The sequence below is a fragment of the Rhagoletis pomonella genome, unplaced genomic scaffold (genome assembly GCF_013731165.1).
Source record: "Rhagoletis pomonella isolate Grant_MI unplaced genomic scaffold, Rhpom_1.0 Rhpom_scaffold_00005, whole genome shotgun sequence".
Classification (NCBI taxonomy): domain Eukaryota; kingdom Metazoa; phylum Arthropoda; class Insecta; order Diptera; family Tephritidae; genus Rhagoletis; species Rhagoletis pomonella.
In genome coordinates, this window is record NW_023458559.1 from 57,532,840 (window position 1) to 57,552,304 (window position 19,465).

The window sequence follows — 19,465 nt, forward strand, 5'->3', positions numbered from 1 at the left end:
GATTTATTTCAAATTTGCCCTTAGTATGTAAGTAACTAATTTGTTTTAGTGAAAACTGTATTTGAGCAAATACATATTTGACATATTCTTATTTGATACTCAATATTAAAAATTGCATTTTTTGTACATTTTGAAAAAAACTTCACCATGGCAAATGATACATACATATATTCGAATGCGCTTAATAATACTATTATTGTGTAGGTTTGTATATGTGAAAATACCAACGAAAAAAAATACATACATTGAGCTTAATACTATGTATTCAACATAAAATTATTGCAGTTATTTCCTTTAAAAGAAGTTATTAATAAAACACATTACAATAAAAAATATACTCGCTCGTTTCTGTAAATATTACAGCATTAAGGTGAACCCCGTACAGGAGGCATCGGCTTTCCCATACAGTCGATAGCTCAAACAATCGATCATTTCTACTCCAGCTCACCACTAATGCCAAAACGTATTATGGCCAACAAATCCACCAAATAGATGAGCGTGGTGACCAATGAAACTGAGGCAGCCCCCAAGACTAGGTCAAGCCGTTGCATATTCGGATGCCAATAGTTGCGTTCCTTTGTGGTGGACCAATCGCGGAAGAGCATCGCCGTCGCAGCAACGAGGAGAATGAAGCCAACTAAAGACCATAAAACCGAAGTGCGCCAAGGGGTGCTGTGGATAAGAGGAAATAAAAGAAAAAAAAAATGAAAAAAAAAAATACTAAATTTGTACAAGAAAAGAGCGTTCAAAAAGGGGGCACTACGCACATATCGCCGAACAATGCCATAATTAAGTAAATTGACGAATAAATGATGAGGCTGCCAAAGGTTACATAGCAGAGCGCAACAACGCGCGGCGTTATGAAGATGCGCAGATGTGAGTGCGTGGATGGCTCATCGATGAGGCCGATGCAGACGATGACAAGTGCCTGAAATGGTTATAAAGTAGTTATTGGAGTTTTCATTAAAGCTTAATTGGATTAAGTTGAAAAGTGTAGACATGAAATTTAATTATAGTGTACGCATAAGCACACATATGTACATACATGCCTGCGATCGCATACTTACTAGTTCCAGTATTTTAATGCCAATCAGCGAGTAACTGGCACGCTTCGAGCCGCTACTGGTCGTGTAGGTGGCGTCCTCCGCTGGTGTCATCTCTACGCGTGAGATTTCTGTGCGAAAGAACAAGAGCGTAAATGAATTTATTGTTGTTGGTAATAAAATTAAATGGCATACGAATAATATACAAATATGGTTAGGCAATTAGGGGAATAATGGGGACACATAATAATCGAAATGCCTTTTGAAGAATTTTGTTTACCTACGGAACGCAGATAACTCATTTTGGCAGCTGGTTTAAAAGCTTCTTCTGTGTTACAGTTGAATGCTTTTCTCTGACACAAGTGGGTGCGTACTGCGATCGAAGCACCTTGAACTTAGCTATCAGCGCGAGATATGTGTAAAGCAAACGCGTTTTTTTCGCTATACGTTTAATTTTTGAACAGACTGTTTAGTTCTAAATGAAAAAATCCAACAGAATTTAGTAACAAAAATAATTAGAAACTAATTTGTTTAATGTTAGCAACATTTAAAATAAAGAACACACAAAAAATATCACACAAATTCATATTAGTAGAACAGATGAATGCTCTGTTTGAACTTTCATGAGTTTTTTTTTTTTTGTTGCATGATCACTATGAAAACGCGCTCAAGCGTGCAATGATGGCAGACATCCATTAGACATATTTGCATGCAAACACATACATACCTACTTAGGTATGTACTCGTATAAATTAGAACAATTGTGTAATTTGTATTTTATGCTTTTTCAAGCATTTCAATGAAGGTCAAATAGTTTATATTGAGGTTTTTTCATATAGAATGGTATAATTCTTACTTTGATAGCATTTCCTTACATCGAAGGTCTCTTCAACAACATCACGCCTGATGCAATAACATCAGCTCTAACGGACCTGGGCATCGACTCACGGCTAGTGTCGCTTGTACGGAAATTGCTAGTAGGCAGAGTGGTGCGGGCGGAACTGGCGGGGTTGTTGCTGGACAGATACGTTTGCAGGTGAACCCCGCAGCGTGGGGGGTTCTGTCTCCCCTTTCGTGGGTTGTGGCAATTAACGATTTGTTGCAGGCTCTGGAAGGGGAGGAATGGCGGGAGCTGTAAAGTCATTGCGTATGCTGACGATCTTTTGGTGGTTGTGAGCGGAAAATTCCCACAAACTCTGCGTGAAATCATGCAGAATAAATCAAGACTAATTGAGAGATGGACCAATGAGAAAGGCCTGTGTGTTATCCCGGAAAAAACTGACCTGGTTCTCTTTACATGGAAGTACAAAATCCCCCCACCTCAACTGCCTGCCATAGGCACCATGAAGCTGGGGCTAGGGGAATCTGCGAAATATCTAGGCGTAGTTCTGAGCAAAAGGCTTAACTGGGCACAACATGTACAAGAATTCGTTAAAAGAGCAACTGTAGCCCTCTACTGCTGTAAGTGGGCAATTGAGCGTAGCTGGGGCCGTCCCCAAGTATTATGCACAGGCTTTACATAGTAGTTGCTAAACCTATTCTACTCTAAGGGGTTTTGGTATGGTGGCCAAGTCTCGGCAAGAAAACTACAATTGAAGCACTGAAGCTCGACTTGGGCTGGAAAAATCATTTCATCTACCCGACCATGCCCATTCTTTCTTCGAGTTACAGTTTTGTAACGAACGCTGGCCAAACATAAGTTCAAAACCAAAATGGAAAGGGTGCTTATTATAAGGGCCTTTCCCTACAACCCCTACCAAGCTCCTAAAGCCCTCGGTTCTTTTTGCGGCAAAAAACAGTCTACCGTAAATGATACTAGGCAAACCAACATCTTACCTACCTAGTTTGATAACAAGGAGCGAATGGCGAAGTGTAATAAGCTAGACTCTAGTCCCATTACAATCTTCAGAGATGATCCTGCGCTAAATAATAATGTCGACAGCGAAATCCATTCGGAATAGCAACTTCTAAGCATAAAACTGCGTCTACCAGAGGACTGAGTGCCTTCTAAATTGAATTAAGAGGTAAAAGGAAGGCTTCTTGAATTAAAATACTCCATCACCGTCTAATCGGAAGGCTTCAATTTAAAATCTACAGCGTAACAAAATCCCTTCGAATGTAATAATTCAAAGAAGAATGTGGCTGTAAGCGATTTGGCAACGCGATGCATAAAGAATGTAGTCTGGCTTCACGGGCACAGAAATATTCCTGCAACCAGCATTGGCGCGAAAGGAAACTAATCTGCAGTCATTCAATTCTATCCCAAATGCCATCAAGTAAACTATTTTCAAACGAACTATGGCTCAGATCTGTTTCAATTGATCGCCTCTCCTTTAGCTCAGAAGTTGATTTTATCAGTTATCGCAGTTACAGAAACGAGGAGAAGGTAAAAAGCATCGAACACTTTCCACTTGCCACTTTCCTGCATTGTCCTGTATAAGACAACGTAGTCTGAACCATTGTGTACAAATACAAGTGAGATATCTTAGCAATAGACGTCATCCTGGGCCACAGCTGCGATCATCTGTTTTTTAGAGTTGCTTATTTTGGTCTAAAGTGCGCTTTTATGACCTGAGTTGCATTAAATAGTCTCTTAAAACTTGGTAGTATTAGTTGTTCAAATGGTAACATATATGCCCAAAAACTTGAAAAATATTAGATGATTGCTTTTTAAAAATGCTATTTATAAAATTTGGTTTTGATTGCGACATTAGAAATATTCAGATTATAAAAGTTTTTCACATATGTTTTAAGATTTTAAAGCTTTTAAAATGTACGGTAGAATGCAACATCTATCTAAACTATCTAAAACTATCTAACTATCTAAAACTGAATAACTCAAATCAAATTGGATTGCATTTGCATAATATACCTAATATTGGAATCTGTTTTGATCGTAAAAAATACAACTTGCAATCATTTAGATTATAGTTTTGAAAGAAATTGATTGCAATCGTAAATTATGTAAAAATTGTCAGTAACAATCTGCCTAAAATTTCTTTTCTAGTAAGAATTGTATTTATTTTCTAGTAAGAATTGTTTCTTAATTGAAAGTATTTAATACTAATATAATGTAGTGGTTAATGTTTTAAAATGAATTCGCAATATGTCCGCAGCTCAGGTTGATTTAAAGAAATCCGTTTAAATTTTTCGAATTACATCTACTTGAATACAGGATAGGCAGGGTTGCATACAAATGGTAGTTCCGTAAATATTTAAAATATGTTAGTTCATTCAATATTTGCATCTGGGCCAATAAATAATAACAAATATAGCCGAAAAAAAACAAAGTTTCAATTAAAACGAGTTTTTATATCCCCCCATAAAATTCCGATTAATTTTAAATACGAAAATAACGATATTTTTTCATGGAGATTTATTTTTTTAATATACCTTGTTTATACCTACACAAAAACCGGATTAGCAAAAAACCGATTGGACTCAACATATATTTCTTTACAGCATTTATCCCCCTGTCTTTATAGCGCACTCGATAAAGTCTTATTCAAAAGTAAACAAAATTGCTATTTTGAAACGACATTTTTTTAACAAATAATTTGCGCGGTTGACCGAAATGGAAACAAACAATAATTGTAATTTATTATAACAATAATACGAATTTAAAACGGGCTGTATAAAGAAAACCAGCCTATTGTCACTTCACTTTCCAATGGTGCTGATTGCTGCAAGAATTATTTAGCGATTTAGAGCATAATCAACACAATATATGCACATAAATATGTATTATTTCACAGATCTCAGGGTCAGCTTAGAAATACGTTACCAAAATTATATAAAATTTAAGTAGGAATTATTTTTATTTATAACGTAAAAGCGCTATCTGTCCCAATCTGATAAGTATATTTCCCCTAAAGTTAACCCATTTTATTTAATTTGTCTCTCGTGAAAATATATATTTTATTTATAATTTTCAGATATGTACATATATTTTAAATTTTTGCTTTAATTTTTGTCTCCTTTTAATATTTAATTAAGATTAAAATAAGCTTAAAACGAAACAGCACAGCAACCCTTTTCTGTTCATCTTGAGAACACAAAACCCTCTTTTGTTAAAATTCGGCGCTGCACAAAATCCTGGCTTTTATATTTTCCAACAAAATACCACTTCGCAACCCTGGATTTTCACGAAGCGTTTCATTCGGGTCGTAGTTTGGCTACTTCGGGCCATTCGGTGTTGTATGCCATATTGGCTGCCATATTGTTCACACTGTCATCGCCATATTGAACACCCTGTCAACTATCTGTCAACCCTAAGATATCTCACTTGTATTCTTCCACAATGGTCTGAACCATCTCTTAAACGATTGTCTAACGAACTCAGAATCCTCGAGTTTTAACAGCCTTCTGCGCTGTGTGCGAAAAATAACACTGGTCTACAAATTTCAACTTTTTTTCTGCGAATAAGACGGGACCTGGTGTTTCTGAACGGATTTTTCGTGCTGAACACGAATCCGGGGTCAAAAATGTCCCATCACGTCACGTTTTCGAGAAAAAAGGGGTTGAAACCCCTAAAAACAGCGTTTTTGGCCATTTTCGAAAAATTATAGAGCTGAACCCTGACGTGGTACAAATTTTGCATATATCAGAAATTAAAGGCTAAACCGTGCCCTTTCGAATGAGCCCTATGCCGAATTGATCGCGTGCACCCTTAAAGCAGGGGGTGTATTTGTGTTTAGGGGTGCAGGAAAAATTGATCACAGAAAGAATTTAATCTTAAACGATCATAGAAAATTAATAATGCCAAGGTTTTAACTATATTAAAAGTCGCTGATTACGAATCTGCAGTTAGATTTTAAAAATTTAAGATGACGGGTCGAATATGGTGGATATAAAAATTTCACTCCTAGACACAAATACACCCCCTGATCTAAGGGTGCATGCGATTAATTCGGCATAGGGCTCATTCGAAAGGGCACGATTTAGCCTTTAATTTCTGACATATACAAAGTTTGTAGCGCGTCAGGGTTCAGCTCTACAATTTTTCAAAAATGGCCAAAAACGCTGTTTTTTCCTGCACCCCTAGACACAAATACACCCCCTGCTCCAAGGGCACATGCGATCAACTTGGCATAAGGCTCATTCGAAAGGGCACAATTTTACCTTTAATTTCTGACATATGCAAAGTTTGTAGCACGTTAGGGTTCGGCTCTACAATTTTTCGAAAATGTCCAAAAACGCTGTTTTTAGGGGTTTCAACCCCTTTTTTCTCGAAAACGTGACGTGATGGGAAGTTTTGGACCCCAGATTCGTGTTCAGCACGAAAAATCCGTTCGGAAACACCAGGTCCCGTCTTATTCGCAAAACCCTTGTAGACCAGTGTAATTGGATAATTTACATACATGGCAGTTTTCCAGCTTATTTGTATTCTCTGCTATATCTTCAGGATTTGTAACTACTAGGCTATAATGCATTAATGTCTGACATCGTGTCATAAAAAGTACTTTCAAGGAACAAGTTTTGAAATAAAGGACTAAATAAAATTTAGAAAAATAAATAAAGTCAAAGGACAACGTCACGAGAAAAGGGACTGTCTTGGTAGATTCCAATTATTTGTAAACCAGTGTTATTTGGAACTTAGGAAAAATTTGGAAAATGCTGCATTTATTCCGAATAAACTTTCACAAATTACAGTCATTGGAGCTTATTATTTCACGATGAATCAATGGGGAGAAGTTAATGGCCGTACGTAACGACTTGAACTCAAAACATTATTTTTCCATGGTAAGCAAATATGTCAAAATTATATAAAATTTTATTATATTCAATTTGACATTTTAGGAAGCACCCTAATGTACATGCGTACATATCTACATGTAAATATATATATGAGCCTACTGGTTTTCGAAATTTTTATTGTGGCATACCAGCTGTACCAACACTTTCTCCCTCCTCAAATGCAAGTATTTGCCCATACATGTATCCCATGTACACGTGTCTGTACTTGCAAATGTATGCCCATAAATATGCGTGGATATGTTGTCTCAATGCATCCAGAAAAGTATGTCAATCTGCTTGCACGCGACTTATCTGCCATCGCTTTATGTAGCACTCAGTATCTACCCACTTCCCATGGAAAACAACAGCAAGTCGACCTTAGACAACTGTTTAATTCACGTGAGAGTTGAAAGGAAATGTCATGCTACTTATAGTGGGCTGTATGTATAATACACATATAGTATGTATATACGTACATACATATGTTTTGACTATTAATTGTTCTGCACTTTAGTACAGGCCTATAAAGTGAAATGTTTTATTAGTGGTCTGCTTGGTTTTATTTGCAGAAATGGATGCCATTTTTTATGACGACTTTATTTGTCTTGAAATTTGTAAGGTTTTATCCAGGTGTTATCACAACTTCAAAACGCGTTTAGCCATTAATAGCTGTAAACGTAGAGTGCTGTACAAATAATAACTTGCATAGAAATGTTATTCTTATAGAATATGACCCCGAAAAGGGTATTTAAAGCGATATCGGTAGCGATGCCGACAGTTGTATTCATTTATTTATTGATATTATTATCGATTCCTTGTTGAATACATCAGTATTATAATGGGAAATTTGCTTTATAGATAGAAAACTTACTGATAGCTTTTTTTCTACATATGTATATTGATTTATGTCGAATACGTCGCTCTTCTCAAGATAGATCCATCGATAATTCCCTAAAACTATCGATTTATCGCTAAATATATCGATACAAATTTACGGTACATCGAAAAATATATCGTTTAGTGACCGATAAATTAATAGACTTTTATTTTTGTCGGAGAAACTCAATTCAATAATAGTCTAAGCCCTTTTGACAGTGGCCTAATTTGCGTTCCATGAAAATAAAATGTTCGCTAACAATAAAAAATGTTGTCATTTCTAAACAAAGTTTAAGTTAAAGTTTAAGTGAATGTATGTACATATGTTCAAATATGTGAAGAATTTTATCATTATTATTAGTATTCTAGTCAACTCCATAACAGTAATTCTTCACTACTAAATTTGTAAAATTTTGCTTTGGAACGCTGTCAAATTGGCCGCCCACTCCTTTGGGCTCGGTTTAATATTGGCGATAACAACTCCTTCACGCTTGACCTATTCACGCAACTAGCCGATTTAATAACGATACAACAAAAGCAAAAAATGTAATACGCAAAATACAAATCAAATATTTCTGACCATGATTTTGCTACGGAATTATTTCCTTGCTAGCACTTAAATAAAAAAAGTCAAAATGAGAAAACCCCAAACAAATACTCACTATACACTGCGAGTACTTGACCGCCGAGTGCATTATTGCTTGCGTGCTAAGAGCTTCCAACAAGCAAATAATATAATAAATTAAATTTTGTGGGCCAAATTCCTACTCAAATGCGCTTCAGGCAGAGCACAATAATAATATTACTTTTAAATTTCATATTCTCAGGTGATTGCACGAAATTAACGATGACGACAAACGTTCGAGCCGTGATGGAACAAAACAGGTCAGAAAACACGCTTACAAAATGGAAAGCAAACAAAGAAATTCTTTGTTGTGTTATGGCTAAAGGCGCCAAAACGAGTTTTCTCTTTTCCCCAGCTCGAATTTGTTGGTAAATAAAAAATGTAAACAAAGAATGAGAGATGTAAAATAATCGAACAATATACAGAGCGCTAAGGACTGGCAAAAAAAGAGCGTAGCGCGAATGCAGTCGACTTTTCGAAGTTTTGGCGCCTTTAACTTCGAAAATGAGATTTACTAGTCGAAGTACGTGAGAAATGTTAATAAAAGTGAGTTAAACAAGTATGTAAATAAATAAGCGCTGTGAATATCGAAAATCTTTACCGCATGCCACACCTGTTTCTGCTGCCCCACAAAATCGTGAAGCTCAAGATGCAGTTTTACTACAACAAATTGCGCAGTAGGTAAGTGATATTTTGGAGTTAAATATAAGCTGTGTTTCTTTGGGTTTTTTGAAATTAGTATAATTAATTATTTTCTAAGATATGTGAGTAGTGATTTTCGAACTACAGCCATATAAAACACAAAACCAAACTCTTAAATTACTTAAACACTTGGCACCCAATCACCCATCAAAGTGGCGCCGCGATGCCGTGAAGCCTTATAACCAGGCCATTGACTTGGCAACATTTGTGCGGGCCTGTTTATGTCGCTTGTATGGCATGAAAATATGAATATTTTCTTTGAATTTGGTCAAATCGTGCATACGTGTCAGCTAATTTTATAAGAAAGCATTATTTTTTTTACTTTTTTTACAATAAATTCTTAACTTCACTTAGAAAAGCACGACTTGCTGTCTATCAATAGCTACATACATATGTACATATAAATTCACGTGTCTAGCATACTAAGCAACTCTTGTGTTATTTGTAATTCAGTCAAGTAATTTTTTTTCATTACATTCCTATTGTGGTTGAATAGTGTGCTATCGCACGGGGGTCCACTTGATTAACAACCAGCGTTTGTAATCGGTATTGTATTTCAGTTACATAAGAATGCAAGTTTGTTTCTTAAGTCTTTCGTTCCCAAAAGTGTCTCTGCTGTGCATAGAAAAGGATGAGCTTAGCTAGATATGGGCATTGAATCTTTGAATTCTGTAACTAAATATAAACTATTAAAAAAAAAAACTTCAAACTAATTTCTTACATTTTTAGACACTTTTCTCTTGGACCTAAATTTTTGGTGCTTTAAAGTTTTTACAAAATTTTTTGTTGATTGTAAAAACAGGTCATGATTTTTTTGGTGATAAAAATTGAACACATGTTTTCGATAAATTCAAAAATGAACATGGAAATTTATGGTGCTTTTAAAGTCGATATTCGACTTTCGTTGATTAAAAATTAGATATAAGTTGTTTTTTAATTTGAAAGGTGGACATAAATTGTTGACCATTTTAATACTGGACATAACTTTTGCTTTAAATTTGAAAATTGGATGTGCTGGGCATAAATTGTTTTGCCATTTTAACATCAAAAACAAAAAAGGCTAAAAAATAATTTAAACTTGCTTAGATGTAATGGTGCTTTAGCGTGATTTATCGATATATTTATCGACGTCGCTATCAATTACTATATTCACCAGAACTTATATTTTCACTTAAATTTATCGATATATTTATCGATATATCTATTTACCGAATCCAAATTAATCGATAAATGATAAAGAAACTTCGTTATCGGTATTGAATGAAAACTAATCGATAAATTATAAACAAAGTTTTAAAATTTTATTAATAACTGGGATTTAATTTTGAAAAAATGCGAATAATTTGAAATTCGTGTAACATAGTTAATACGTATTGATCATTGGATCATTTTCAAGTCAGAATAAATTCATTGAGAATTGCATAGCAGTTGGTGCATCTTATTGTTAGCTCAGTCACATTTTTATGAAACGTGATGAGCAAATAAAAAAACAAATAAGTTAATTCGTATTCTTAATAAATAAGCTGTGATTAGATTGTTTCAAATCACGACTGACAGTAATATTATGATTAGCAGAATTATTAATTAATTAAATTTATCAACAGTCATAATAGCCGCTTGTAGGAGAGTTGTGCCTATCAGTTCGGAGAGCATAGACTTCAAACGTGATTGAGAATTTCAGACAGAAAATTTTTCCAACTAAAAGCAAAATGCATTACATAAGTGCTGACATAGCTCTAAGCTCATCAAGGGTTTTTTTAATTCAATTGCTTTTGACTATAGAATATATAAAATGCCGTTCCTAAAAGCATACGAATCTCAGCTAGAGATTTCGTCTTAAATTTCTACTGATCTACAGCAAAAAATTCCACATTTAATACAATGCGAGTGCGTGTGAATAATTGCTTCAATTTCCTGTCTCTTATTAAATACACACATACATACATATTTGCACACATAAATAAGCACATTTATCCAATAAAAAACAAAAACAATTAAAAAATTGCATTGCTAGAAAAGCTTGTCAGCGACAAAATATTGCAACATTGCGACGAATCGAAAGATTGGAGCCGCATACAACTAAGAAAATTGAACAAAGCGCATCAAGAGTACTGGTAAAAAAAAAATCAAAATTGCCGTGTTGGGTATAAAAATGCTAACTCCACTTCACTTTATAGAGAAGAGTCGTTAGTAATTTGTATGAAATACACAAAACTATGAGGGACTAGCACTGCTACTAAACTCCAGTTATAAGCAGGCTATAGTAATATTTTTTTAATCGACTTCAAAACAAAGGAGGAGGTTATCAATTCCACCGCATAACTGTGCACCACGTTAACTGATTTCTATAATTATTTCTTTAGAGGAAAGTTGGTCTCTGAGATGGGGTCCCATACTAATTTGGTTTAGATCCGATAATTCGATCATGAAGAAATTAACGGTATACTCTCAAATTTGTATATGAGAATTGAAGGCGATTTTGTTTTTTGCTTAAAAATTACTTGTTAGTGTATAAATTAAGAAATATTAAAAACCGAGTTAAGATTTTTGAGCTTGCTACTACTTATATGTAGACATGCAAGTGCAATAAACCAGTTTTTCGCGCATCTAATGCAGGCTGAACAAAGCTGAAGCTAATGCATGGAATAATCGCAACAATACATACATACATACTTAAATTTCTGCACACATACGTACGTACAAGTAAACATTACACAACGAAAAATTCGCAAAATATACAAAACACAAATTTTGCCTTACCACATTGAGGTGAACGTCGCGCACACACGTGCTGCAGTGACAACATGGAGAGCCAATAGTAAAAATTTTGAATAAAAAGAAAAAAAAAAGAAAAAAATAATAAAAAGGAAAAAAATGAATAAAAAGGTAGCAAGCAAAACAAAAATTCTGAAATGCAAAGCAAAAAGCGCAAATGATTAGAAAAATGCGAGCAAAACAGCAAACAAGCTAAAAATACGTACATACATACATACAGATGTATATGGCTAAAAGCAGGTCAACATACCTAAGCTAAGAGCCAAACAAGTAGCTAACTAGCCGCACAGTTGGTTGTTTGTAGCTAGCAGGTCATTGAAATGCTTGTGTATTTACGCTACTCAATAGTGTTTATAAAGTCGCGATAATACGTTTATAAATGATATAAAATACGTACATATATGTACAATAGGGTGGTCCAAAAAAAAAGTAAATTGGGAAATTTAATACTACTCTCACCGTCTACGATTGCTCTATATCTAAAAAGATATACCCCTATTTATTTTATTTTGAAATCAAGAAATATTTAGAGGGCGCTCAAAGCGCTCAAAGTTTTCCAAGTATTTGAATATGGAAAAAACTTTTAGAATTGTTAGAGAATTCTTGAAAAATCGGAAAACTCTCGTTCTCCTCAGGAGACTTCAAATAATAATACGCAATTGTTTATTTAGTCATTTTCTATTATTAACAAAGGGGACCCCCCCCCCCCCCCTTGCATGTTTGAGGTTTTTAGGGGTCCTATAAAAAATAGCTAATAAAAGAAAATCGTTATATAAACAATTGGGTATTATTGCTGCAAGTCTCCTAAAGAGAAATAAAGTTCTCCGATCGAAAAATATTGATTTTTAAGAATTCTACACCATTTCTACGAAAACTTCTTTTTCCCCATACAAAATAACAATTTTTTATTTCAAAATAAAAAAACAGGGGCAAAGTCTATTTCGATATATGTAGAACAATCCTAAGGGGTGAGAGCATTAAAATTCTGGCTTAACTTTTTTTTTTTTAATATGAATTTTTGGACCACCCTAATGTACATACATACATACTTACATATGTTTGTATGGCATGATACTTCAGCCTAATTAAATCGCAAGGGTATAATAATGCACACTTATGAATAAATAATATTACATGTAAACATACATCAGCGTGTCCTTTAAATTGTACCAGAAAAAAATTCTGTGCAAGGCGATTTCGATTTTGGCCGAAAGTAGGGATCGCCTTTCTACGTTTTTAGTCATTTGTATCTTCGGCATTTACAGTCGGATTTTGAAGTATGCTATATGGACGTTCTTGTATCGAAAAGAAAATTTTTTTTGTACCCCCCTAATGTACTACCAGAATGGAACTAAATCAAAGCTCTCCAAAAATCATTAAACCTTTGAAAAGGAAGTTTTTTGATTATTTTAGTTGAACTACTTAATATTAGGAATTACTTTTTTATTTTTGGCCCATCGTAGTATTAGAGTATTTCTTTTAAGACATATTTTCGGTTTTGTCACACCTCTTCCTAATAGCACTTTTGCTTAAAAGACTTTTCGGCGGATCTTAGCATTATTGCCATTGAGCTCAAAGAAATCATAAAATTAAATGAAATGCTCATTTATATTTGCAACTTAATCGGCGATGGTCACTTCGTAATCGTACACTTTTACTACTTAAATACATATGTACATGTGCACCTATATTTTTAACATTAGGCTGCTCACTTTCCAAGCGAAAAAAAAATTTTCCACTGAAATTATAAAACTTATTTTGCCTTATCCTGAGTTTCGCCTAAAAAAAAAATCACCCGAAAATTTGTCATCCGCCCATAGTAAAACCATGGAAACCGAAATTGAAAAGTGAAAGGGTTCGGGGAAAATGAAACTCATGATAGGGCTGATTATATTCTAAGATTTTCGGCAAAATATTTCGAAAAAATATTGAGATTTACGTGAGCTGGACCGAATTGAAAACACCTCCAAAAATCTCATGACTTTGTTTTCATTGATAAAATGTTCCAACATTTTTTGCCCACATTTAATGCTTAAACTCTTCTATAATCTGAGATGTTTTTTGGAAAAAAATATTAAGCTGGCATTTCAGGGTACTATTTTATATATATATAAGGAAAATTTGAAAGCTAGGGGGGGGGGGGGCTTGAGCACCCCCCTGCCCCTACCTGGCTACGCCCATGACCCTAATGTACATATCTACGCATTAATGTGAACATTTGTGATTTCTTGTGTGTCAATAAATCTACTAATTTCCATTGCTAAATCAATTTCAATGTAAAGGGTGTGGTTCAGAATGGAGACGACCCAGTTCCCAGCGTGTACAAATAAGGAATATATGTAGACACATTGCAAATTTTCCTACCCACTTTCGCACAGACAATAACGACTGCAACAACAATAAAAGCGCAAATCGGCCGCCAGTCAGTTAAACAAGTAATGCAGTAGGTGAGTTGGAAATTTATGTGTGTATGTACTATGTACTTATGACTATTTTCTCACGAGCAGAAATGCAGTTATGATAGTGGAGCAGGAGAGAAAATAGTGAATCTTTAACGTATGCTCATATCCATATACATATAGTATAGTGAAGGTTGAATTTATGGGCTGTTTGTGGGTAGTAAAAAAGTGACTAGATAATACTGCAACTACCGCACCCTTTAAGGCATCGGAGTTTTATATAGGCCTTCAATACTAATTGCGATAGTATCTCTCAACGCAAAAGTCAGTCGTGTGGGTTGTGTCCTTAGCGGCAGCTACAAAAAAAAAGACGAAGTGTTAATGACTCACCCTACTCCACAACCCTAAAAAACAAAACAAAACGCGAAATCCGCCAGACAGGAAAACGAATTCACGAAAACAAAACAAACCGCTGTACTTCAATGTCAAAGTCATTATTTTACTGTTAACCTAAATGTGACAGAGTGACAGGAAGCGTGAGCGATGGCCAGCCAGTGGCATTCAGCAGCAAGGACATGCCAAGCAAACAAAGCAAAAAGCACGTGAATTGACTTTTAGAGTAAAAAGAAAATATAAAAAAACAAAGAATAAGGGGGATGATCTAATGGAAGCCAAATGCTATAAACAAAATGGTTTGGGGAAAAGGCGCTGAGTGAATGGGAGTGGCATGCCAGGTGGCATGCAACGATGTTTGATAGAGTATGTATGTATATACCCTTTTGATAGTATTTCTTTTTATTAACCTTTTATGACAAACATATGCAACTTTTTTGTTTGTGTGGAAATTAAGGTTCAATTATTAATTAAGACTGTGTTTATGAATCATCAGCCCCAATTATTAGTGAGTGGGGCGCTGCAATGCGGGCACAGAAGCGACAAATGAAAAAAGTGAATGAATGAAATTGAATTGAAATACGTGGAAGTGAGTGAGGGTGTAATTCGAGATGAAAGAACAACAAATTTAGTAGAAGAAAGATGAAGCGACAGCAAAATCTTCATCACTAAAAGTGTTCGTACACGATATGTATTTCCATCCGTAAATGTGACTGTTTCGATACATATGTAAGAGCATCTGTCCCTCAAGTTCACAGTTTCTTATTAACTGTTCAAAATTACGTTCTTTGGAAACGAAATAAAACAAGCACAGATGAAAATAGATGTAGATATTTTGTATGTACGTGCGCTTACACGATATGTTGGCATTTCCATATGTAAAAAGGGGCCCTTATTGCAAATTTGAGGGTTTTATGGGTCCTATAATAAGTAGTAAATAATATAAAATGGTTACGTAAACAATTGGGTAATATTATTGAAAATCTCCAGAAGAGAAGCAAAGTTTTCCGATCGAAAAATATAAATATATACATATATAAATATGTCTATTGAGTTTTTATGAGCATTAATTCAACTGCATTGATATATTAATCACTTTCTTGTTAATGCAAATAATGTACAAATTAATTAAATTGTTACCAATTGTGTAAAAATAATAAAAAAGTAAGTGCGCCAGGCCCACACTGGAGTAGTGAAACTTACGTTACATACAACATATCTATTTTGTCTCATAATCAATATATATACATACATACATTTGCTTTTGCTTAAGCTTATATTTTTTATTTTTTCTATCTAATTATATTTATGTTATTCTAATGAAAAAAATTGATAAATATCGATAACAAAATCGGTAAATATCGATAACAAAGTCGACAATAATGTCTATAACAAAATCGATAAATATCGGTAACAAAGTCGATAAATGTCGAGAACAAAATCGATGAATATCGATAACAAAATCGGTAAGTATCGATAACAAAGCAGATCAATGTCGATAATAAAATCGACAAATATCGATACCAAAACCGATAAAAATTTTATCAATAAGTTCCGGGTTTTTTCTTTAATTACCTTTATCCTAATCTTTCTTCCCCTATCTTCATCTTTACTTTTATGGGTATCCTAATCCTCCTCTTTGTCTTTACTTTTATGTTTATCATTTTCTTCATCTACATATTCCTTTTCACCTTTGCCCTTATATAAGTAAAGTGTTTAAATTTACCTTGGTCTTCATTTTTGCCTTTATCTTTACGCGTCCTTGTTTTTGTTTTTATTTTTACATAAGAATTTATAAGAAGTTTCACTTCAAAAAGTTAACAAAATCGTGAGTTACTGTTTAGGTACGTTTGACAGCAAAAAGGTACATTTCTATTGTCAAATTAGGTACAATTTGAAATTTCGATTTTCCTTCCCTGCTCGTCAGTACTTTTAAACGAGTACAAACACAGAGGCGTGCTTCGAAGTTGAGTTTGTTTTTAGTGTTGTCACTTGAGAGGGGAGTAGGCAGAGGCCGAAACGGGGATAGATATAGAGATAGGAGATCTACTACTATGAAAGTATCGCCGAGAGTGTGGCTCACTTCAAGTTTATCATCAGTGAGAGTAAGTAGACATGTTTTTACTGATCAAGAATCTATCTGTTCGAATGTTTATTCTTTTTAGGTACTAATAAACGAATGCATTATTTCTTTACATATACATACATTTTTCAGCTGAGTCTTGTGTAAACAAAAATGATACATGAATCCATGATAAAAATATAGTAAGGTAGAACCGCTGGGAGTTACTTTTAAAATTCTTGACGTTTACAAACATTTAAAATTTTTAAATTTACTCACAAACTCACACACACATTTTCATTTTCAATCTCAAGCAACAACAATTTCGAACAATTTCAATTTTTTATTTTCAATTTTATATGATTTTAAAATGCTGGCAAACTTCAAAAAAAAAATCATGGCCGACAAAATGAGAGAACGGTTCTACCTTGCTGTGTTTTTATCATGCATGAATCTATCTACTGCTTTTCGAATGCATATTCGGGTGTGGCAGACGTTGCTGAGGGTTTTCGTAAAAGCAAAAGAAGTCTAATGAGGAGATGTGGTGATCTCCGAAATAGCTGCTATAACTTCTACCGTTTAGACTTTGATGCTTTTTCAATTTTCCCTAATAAACAAAATCGTGGTACAAAGCTCAATAAATATATTAAAAAATTAATTTTAAATATTTACTACTTTTTTGCATGTATGTGCTTTTCTAACTTTCCAGTTTTTTTATTTTTTTTTTAACAAGAAAAAAATAACTAAAAAAAGCTTAAATGATAAAGCTTTAAATTAAATACTTACAAAAAAAATTAAAATTGAAACTTCCAATTTGCAACGGTAAAAATTTCTTTACAGAAAATTAAAAAAAAAATTAAATGTTTTAAATATATTTTATGCATTCATCATTTTTTTCCTTTTTCCAAGTAGCCAACTTAACCTCCTGCTCGTATAATTTGCATGAACTTATTAATCAGCTTGCTTCTTAGGTACATATTACAAAAACCAATTTATTTTATTGTTGAATTTCTCATATTCCCTTCGCACAGATGCAGTGTAAAACAGGTTTTTTTTTTCTCTGACTACCGCCTAAAGAAATCATTATCTAATGCATAAGCAACTTGTTAAGTTTATGCAATTTATTAGTAAATTTACAACTACATAAAAAATGATTTGTTAAAATAAAAATGTTTATAATAAAATTAGTTACACACATTTTAGATGTTTTTAAAACGTCGGTGCGAGAACAGCTTAGACAGAATCAATGTGTTTGTGTTGTTATTACTGTTGTTGTACAAGTGCGCTATAATTAGCGTGAGTCTGTGACTGGCGACTTGCAAGCTGTTGTTGTACTGGTTAGTCAACGAGTTTTAGTTAGTTAACTGAATACAGAATTTGTTGAGATTTCTTTTATTTGCAAATCATCAGACTTTTTTCTATTGAAATTAAATATTTTTATATTTCACTATATGCATTTTAGTTTTCTTTGCCCGCGCACTGCATTTCTGTCTACGTCAGCGTTATTTTAGTTTCGGCTTCTCGTTTTTTTCTTCTCACGCCCTCTACTTTACACTTTTTGTTGCTTTCCAAACAAACTCCTTTACGTGTATGTATGTTTGCATTTACACGTTTTTTTGTCTTCAAACCAAACTCAACACTTATCCGTTTTTTACACTTTACACCGTTAATAGCTTCGCTTGTGCGCCTACCCTACCAGCGTACCGTCCAATTCCAATTGCGAGTACCGAATGCCAATAGCCTGCTTCAAATATTGGCGACCAAGCAGCAGTCGCTTTGAAGGCGTCAAGCAAGTTGCCAGCTCTCATCCGGCTAGTGAGCGCTTAGTAAACAACAAGCTATTCGAATTCGAAGTTTTTTTTTCGAAATTGAAGAAATAAATACATTTTTTGCTCTCACTCTCTCTCTAATACACACGCCCTTTTCGACTGTTATGCCGAATTCGAAATCGACTTTGATATTGAATACAAAATTTCGCTTAAGTATGATATGCCAAGTCATGGCCAGAGACCAGGTTTGCGACTATAATAGTGCTGGTGTCAGACGCTGGTTCACATTTTGCTCTACTGTAGTACAGTTGCCGTCCGCACTTCGCTTCGTTTTACATTCGAATTCGATTTTGAATTAGTCTAATAAAAGCTCAGTTAGTCTAGACTTAACTTAATTTAACTTGAATCAATGATTACTCAACACGTCAACTTAAGCTAAGAGCGGAACTATTTTGTTTTTGTATTTTCTTTATCAGCTGTTAAACAGTTCGCCGCCTAAAATGCCACATCAAAGAAATTCATGCAAAAAAAAATTTTTGCGTTCATTTCTTTTTAAGATATACAAAAACGAGAGTCAGACAAGCTTTATGCTATCGCCGCTATCAATTTCCGTAAGGCCGTAACTTAAGAACCTAAAATCTACAGGTTCTTAAGTTTCTTACAGTAAGTTAAGTTTTAACTAACCGCCAACACAGTTTCTTATATAACAGGTTGGCCCAAATATTAAGTTAAATTAAGTTACGGAAATTAAGTCTAGACTAACTGTGCTTTAACATTTCCACTCTCCTCTGAAAATATGTAGCATGATCTTTTGTACCCATCTTGACTTCTTTTTTATCATCTTTTATTTATTTTTTATTAATTATTCACTATTAAATTTTTCTTTTGCAATCTAAATAGTTGTAAAACGTTATGGAGTACACTGTAAAAATTTAAGAACGGCACCACATATTGAAAAGTTTCAACTACATAATTACTTGTTTTGTTATTAAATTTTAGTTATTTTTTATAAAAATATAGTTCGTTATTTAACATAACCCGTGTAAATCAAAGTTTTAAACTCTGTGTAATATTAAAAAAATATA

The 19,465-nt window shown here is 34.0% G+C and overlaps 2 protein-coding genes across 4 annotated transcripts in view; one reads left to right on the top strand and one right to left on the bottom strand.

Moving 5' to 3' along the window:
• The window catches only part of LOC118739306 (glypican-6), a 569,268-nt gene that overhangs the window by 102,833 nt on the left and 446,970 nt on the right, over nt 1-19,465 (top strand). The window lies entirely within an intron of this gene.
• On the bottom strand, nt 171-18,356 carry LOC118739308. 2 transcript variants are annotated; one of them, XM_036470558.1, is made up of 4 exons: nt 17,808-18,356; nt 1,068-1,174; nt 768-928; nt 171-672 (listed from the first exon to the last, which is right to left on the bottom strand). In XM_036470558.1, exons 2-4 carry the CDS (start codon nt 1,155-1,157, stop codon nt 435-437), a joined length of 489 nt encoding a protein of 162 aa, XP_036326451.1. In that variant the 5' UTR covers nt 1,158-1,174; nt 17,808-18,356; the 3' UTR covers nt 171-434. The 2 variants fall into 2 exon arrangements, with proteins under 2 accessions (XP_036326451.1, XP_036326450.1); XM_036470557.1 differs by lacking the exon at nt 17,808-18,356 and adding an exon at nt 1,324-1,381.

Bases quoted from the DNA above. Each gene is read 5' to 3' on its own strand.
- LOC118739308 (XM_036470557.1), bottom strand. From the start codon at position 1,345: ATGAGTTATCTGCGTTCCGTAG. The intron at 929-1,067 runs GTAAGTATGCGA...TAACCATTTCAG, and splicing joins GCATTAAAATACTGGAACTA to GCACTTGTCATCGTCTGCAT. The intron at 673-767 runs GTGCGTAGTGCC...TCTTATCCACAG, and splicing joins ATGGCATTGTTCGGCGATAT to CACCCCTTGGCGCACTTCGG.